General features: G+C 47.1%; 1 protein-coding gene across 1 annotated transcript; it reads left to right on the top strand.

The window, feature by feature from the left end:
• Positions 1–288: 288 nt before the first annotated feature.
• PRR13 (proline rich 13) lies at positions 289–3,471 on the top strand. Its single transcript, XM_044677821.1, has 3 exons — positions 289–321; positions 668–1,047; positions 2,843–3,471. The coding sequence occupies exons 1-3, from the start codon at positions 306–308 to the stop codon at positions 2,885–2,887; spliced, it is 441 nt and encodes a 146-aa protein (XP_044533756.1). The 5' UTR covers positions 289–305; the 3' UTR covers positions 2,888–3,471.
• The last annotated feature ends 1,879 nt before the right edge of the window (positions 3,472–5,350 follow it).

The raw sequence follows: 5,350 nt of genomic DNA, 5'->3' as shown, positions 1-5,350 counted from the left end.
GACTCTTGGATTCCTGGGCTTTCCCCGCCTGATTCATCTGCTAGGTGTGCCCAGGAGTGAGGAGGAAAGGGCAGCGGAGTTAAGCCAGGGTGGAGGCAGAGTGGGGGACTCCCTCACCCCATTTGCGAGGCTGGAGCTGATAGGGTCTCATCTTCCAAAAGTGAGCTGAGACTGGGGTGGGGGATCAGTCCTCGATCCCTGGGAGAGTGAGAGACTTGTGCCACCCTCCCTGCCCCTTCCTGATCTCTGAGTTTTTGTTTTCCTTCCTTGTCTTTTCTTTCCCTGTAGGGGACAGAACGAGGACCATGTATCCTGGTGCAGGTAGGTGTCTCTTTTCTACCCCTTAGAGCTCCACAGAGGTGGGGAGCTTTGGTCTCTGTGCCTCTTATGTGCTCTCTTATGAAGCAAAAGTTCCCTTGACCTCCCTGATCCCTTTTGCTCCCCAACACACACAAGACTTTGTTTATTTCCCCTCCCCCTTTTTTCCCCTGCCACCGTGTCCTCCCACTTGAGACCCCCCCTTCCCTCCTTACTCCTACCCTCCTTCCTGCCTGAAGGAAGGAGGGCACAATAAAGTCCCAGCCCCTTCCCCACCACTCCTCTTTGGTTCTAAGAGGCTGGACTTTGCTGGTAACTTTTTATTCTCTGCTTCTCTCTCTTCATCTAGGGCAGCCAGGGATGTACCCTCCAGGGGGACCTGTACCCCCTTCAACTTCTGGGTGCCCAGGGGTTAACCCTATCCACCCACCATTAGCCAATCCTGCATACCCTCCATGTACCTTTCCTACCCCCCCAGGGGGGTGCCCAGGGAATCCAGCTTATCCTCCTGGAGCTTTTGGCCCTGGGCATCAGCCAGGGTACCCAGGGTGCCCACCCTTAGGTCCCCACCCTCCCCCAGGACAGTACCCACATCCTGGCCCTTGTGTGCCTTCTGTGAATCCCTTGGCTCCAGGGATGGTGGGGCCGGGTATAGTGATGGATAAGAAGATGAGGAAAAAGATGAAGAAGGCTCATAAGAAAATGCATAAACATCACAAACATGGCAAGGTCAGTTTCTCTGGTGGCCCTGCTGGGGTTGGAATGGGGAGTATGATCAAAGTCCCTGGCATGGTTAGATGGATTTGCCCTCTGTATTGCCACGCATGCTTGCTGCTAGTGGAGAAAGCTTGCTGGCCTTAGAACCCAGGCCTAGAAACTGGGTGTTAATCCTGCCTCTGCTTTTTATTATTCCCTAATGTTGATCAAGTCTCTTCACCCCTAGAAGGCTCAGCTTCTTGAGGAAAATCAAGTGGTTGACATACATAACCACTCCAAGGCCCTTCCTTTCAGCTCTGAACCCGTGAGGCTGGGCATAACCTTTGACCAGTGACTCAGATTATCTGGGTTTCCAATGTTTCTAGTTGTACTGGATTAGGGATTCACACCCTTCCGGGGTGCTGAGACATATATATATATATATGACACAGAGAGACAGAGAGACAGACAGAGACAGAGAGAGGAAGAGAGAGAGACAGAGATTGAGATTTGGAGATCTTGAGAAGGGTTGTGACCTTCAAGCCAATGTATTAATTAGTTTGTCCTTTGACTCTGTAAGGAAATACTTGGGCCAGACTCCTCTCTCCTTTCTCTTCTTCACCTTAATTATTTTCTGGCTTGTCTTACTGACTCTCCCTATCAGTGTCATTAAGAAAACTAGCTAGAAAATGGAGTTTGGAAAAACCCAAGTTTAAATCTTGCCTTCATTACTTACTAGCTGTGTGGCCATGGGCAAGTTATTTAACTTCTCAGAGTCTCTGTTTTCTCATCTGTTATATAGTTAAAATATAGTTAAATATATAAAAATATAGTTAAAAAGTGCCTGCCCTACTTACCTCATAGTGTTGTAGACTCCAGTAAGATAGTGAACAGAAAGTACTTTATTTACCTAAAGGCCCATAGACACACCAGCTGCTATTATGTAATTAAACTGAGACTCCTTAGGGTTGAGTAGACTATTCTGCCATCAGATTGCCAGGCTAGTTCAGTCTGGGAACCTAGGATTTCTGATCTCTCACATTGGGGACACTGATCCTTCTCGTATAGTGTTCCTTAGCATGGGTCAGAGGTCATCTGACCATTCAGAGGGCTAGAATCCACCTGGGACTAGAGAGGTGGGGAGATACTGAGGCTGGGGCATGTCTAAATCTCCTTCATTCTAGTGATATGGTAATCACCTTAGAGCAGCAAATGTTGGAAAATAAATGTTTACCCTTGCTGAGAAAGGAGCTATGTGTGTAGGCAGTCTGGGCTGCTTACATTTTTAGAGCACTATAAAGTTTGTAAAGCACTTTAAATGCAACCCTCTTTGCCCCCAAGTCCAGGTTTCTTGGGTAAGAGTAGGGATCCCCTTAATTTGTGTGGATTGTCTGTACTGAAGGTGCTTCAAGTATTCAGCAAACATTTATTTGCTAAAGACTCATTCTTTTACATCACTGTACTATATGCCTTCTCAAAAGAGGCTCCCCTCATCTGCTCCTAAAGGGATCCTCCTCATGAACCCGCTTGGTTGAGATCAGGAAGAGAGGGAGGCACCCTATTGCAAGTGGATTCATGTCAGTTCCCTGCAGTAACTTGGGCTCTTTGGAGCTGTTAACTTAGCAGTCATCCCAGAGGGAGAAACTTGTTTTCAGTGTATTTGTGATGTTCTATGTGTGAGTTATTGACCATAGGTGCACCTTGTATGGGAGGGAAGGAGAGGGTACACACTAGCTAGATGGGGAATGGGGTGGGAGTGGGGGGACTTCACAGGGTCAGAGTTCAAAGTCTGATAATATCTCCTCTCCAATTTCCCATTCCCCTGCAGCATTCTTCCTCCTCCTCCTCCTCTTCCAGCAGTGACTCTGACTGAATCCTGGGCCCTCCTCCCCCCAAGTCACACCACCCCAGCTCTCCCATCAAGCCTTGGACGCCATATTGTGCTGGGGGAAGATAGCCTGAAGCCCCAACCTCAGCCCAACCCTATTCACCCCTTTGCCCAATTGACTGGCGAAGGTGAGGAAAGGATCTCAATTGGCCTGAGGAAGTCCATTTTTTTAACTCCTAGATTGGGGGGAGGGGAGTACTCCTTTCTGAAGATGTGTGTCCTTTGAGCCAAATGCTGAAGAACATTTTAGTATCTGGAAAATGTGATTTTTAAAAATTCATTTTGTAATTTATGTGGGAGAAGGAGAAGGGGGGGTGTGGTATTACCAAGGAAGTTGGTCTGGGGGTGGTAGTCTCATGCGAATGGGTGTGGGAACTACATTTCCCAGCAGACTGTGCAGTGTGCTCAGTCCATTGCCTTCTGGGAAAGAGAGTTCCTTTGAATAGGCTAATGTGGGTGCCATTTTGGAACCTCATTTCTTGGTGAGCTCTTTTCATCTGAATCATTCTCTGGTCTTACTCTGTTTCTCTCACTGTGCTTCCCAATAAAGCTGTTTATCCCAGTCTCCATTCATCTGTGCCAGTATCTTGGACTTTTCCCAGCAAGTCCATTTCTTTTACTGTCCTTTTCTACAACCCTTTCTTAAAGGAATAACAATCTAGCCTACGGACCCGAGCACCAGGGAGGAGGGTACCTAATTGTCCCCATGTTTGTTTCCTGAATGGAAAATCATGTAGTACCTTCCCCCTGTGCAGGCTGAGTTGAATCCTCTCTGCTTATGAAGCTGTTTTTAAGCAATAGGGGGAAGTATTGTAGAATGGGAACCCAGGGGTGCAGTTGGAGACAAAAATGGATATGGTAATGGGCTCTTTTGTTCCAGAAGAGGGAAATCTGATCTTCCTTTTGTTGGAGACACCCAGCCCCCCTTTCTTTGATTCCTGCTGGACCCTTCCAACTGATTTTTCTAGGACCTGTGAAAATCTATCCATTGGTATAGCTCTCTCCATAAGAAATAAGCTTGCTAGTGTATTCTTAGTAAACTGTGTCCTGGGTGCTTGAGAGAATGTAGAGCCAGAGGGAGGAGGAGATGATGGTAGCCCCCAGAGAATCTCCCAGCTCAGACACAGCAACAGACAAAATAAGGAAAGCTTTATACCTCATGTGACAGAGAATTTAGGAGAATGGTAGCTTTTGAAATGCTTCCAGGCAAGAAGTCCTGGATTAAGCATGCAATGTGGAAAGATGGAAGGTGGCAACCCAGGTGAGAATACCTCAAAGCAAAAGCTCAAATTTCAGAGAGAATGCAGTGTTTGTGGCAGAAAGCACAGGTCTGCCTAGCTGACATAAAAGACACAGGATGTGTGTCTTGTGTCTGCCTGGGGGGGGGAGGGGCCTGGGGGTGGAAGCCAAACTGGACCACCACAGCAGCTTACCAAATGAGAGAGTAGACCACCTAGATGACCTCTTAAGTCCTGTGACTTCAGCTGACGTCACCATAAAGCCTGTGATTTATTAGAGGCAAGAGGGAGGGAGCAGTAAAGCGATCTCTCCCATCTTAAGTTTCCCATACTTCCTCTTTACTCCCCCCTGTCCCCCACCTTGTAGCAGATATAGAGGTTTGTGATTTTCCCTGCTCTTATATTGTCAGTTCCTTATGGGGTCCCTATCCCGTCTTAGCTTACATCTCTGATAGCAACCAGCCCAATACTCATGTGGTAGGTGAATAATAACTATTGAAGGTTTGGATTAATCCAATGAAGTTCAGCCAACATTGATTCTATATTGAGGTACTTATATCCTGTTGGGGGACCCCAATGAGGCTCACCTTAGCAAATGGAACAAGGGAATAAGAAGAGGATCCTGGAACTTTGGAGCCTCCAGAAGAAAGGTTATTAGCTCAATGGAATTGAGCAATGGAACTGGTTTCTGCCAGATCCCAGAGAACATATCCTGGCACATCATGGTTTATTCCTAGTACAGTGGTGATGTGCCTGGAGTCCTGTGTTCTGTAGCTTCCTTTATTTTGATTTCCAAGACCTGTGCCCACTTTTCAGGTGTGGTGGCTAGATTTATTGCTTTTCTGGTAGTTTTCCTCTCTCAAGTTGTTTGTGATCTCCTTTCCAAAGCAGGAAAAGATACAAGACGGACACAGTAAGAGGGAGATGTGGAGAGCCAGAGAAAAACGTCCAGATTGAGAGGAGCAGAGGGAGAGATAGAGATTAGGCAGTGTGTCATGTGAGAAAGAGAGACCCAAAGGATGGCAGGAAGAGGGACGGAAAAAGTCTGAAAGATATATAAGATCCAGAGATGCTGCCCCTGTCCCCTCTGCCATCTTACTCCATGCTCCCAAAGATGATTTTCCTCTACACAGGAGAGCATCGCAGTGTTTTCAGCCATAACCCAAGGTCCTCAAGATCCTAGGTTCTGGTCCAGTGATTCCCAAATGTT

This window comes from Gracilinanus agilis, chromosome 5 (genome assembly GCF_016433145.1).
Source record: "Gracilinanus agilis isolate LMUSP501 chromosome 5, AgileGrace, whole genome shotgun sequence".
Lineage (NCBI taxonomy): Eukaryota > Metazoa > Chordata > Mammalia > Didelphimorphia > Didelphidae > Gracilinanus > Gracilinanus agilis.
Note: the sequence above shows the minus strand (reverse complement) of the source record. Positions and strands in the feature narration are given on the sequence as shown.

Excerpts from the sequence above, each read along its gene's own strand:
- PRR13 (XM_044677821.1), top strand. Across the intron at positions 1,048-2,842 it reads AACATCACAAACATGGCAAG|CATTCTTCCTCCTCCTCCTC; the intron begins GTCAGTTTCTCT and ends ATTCCCCTGCAG.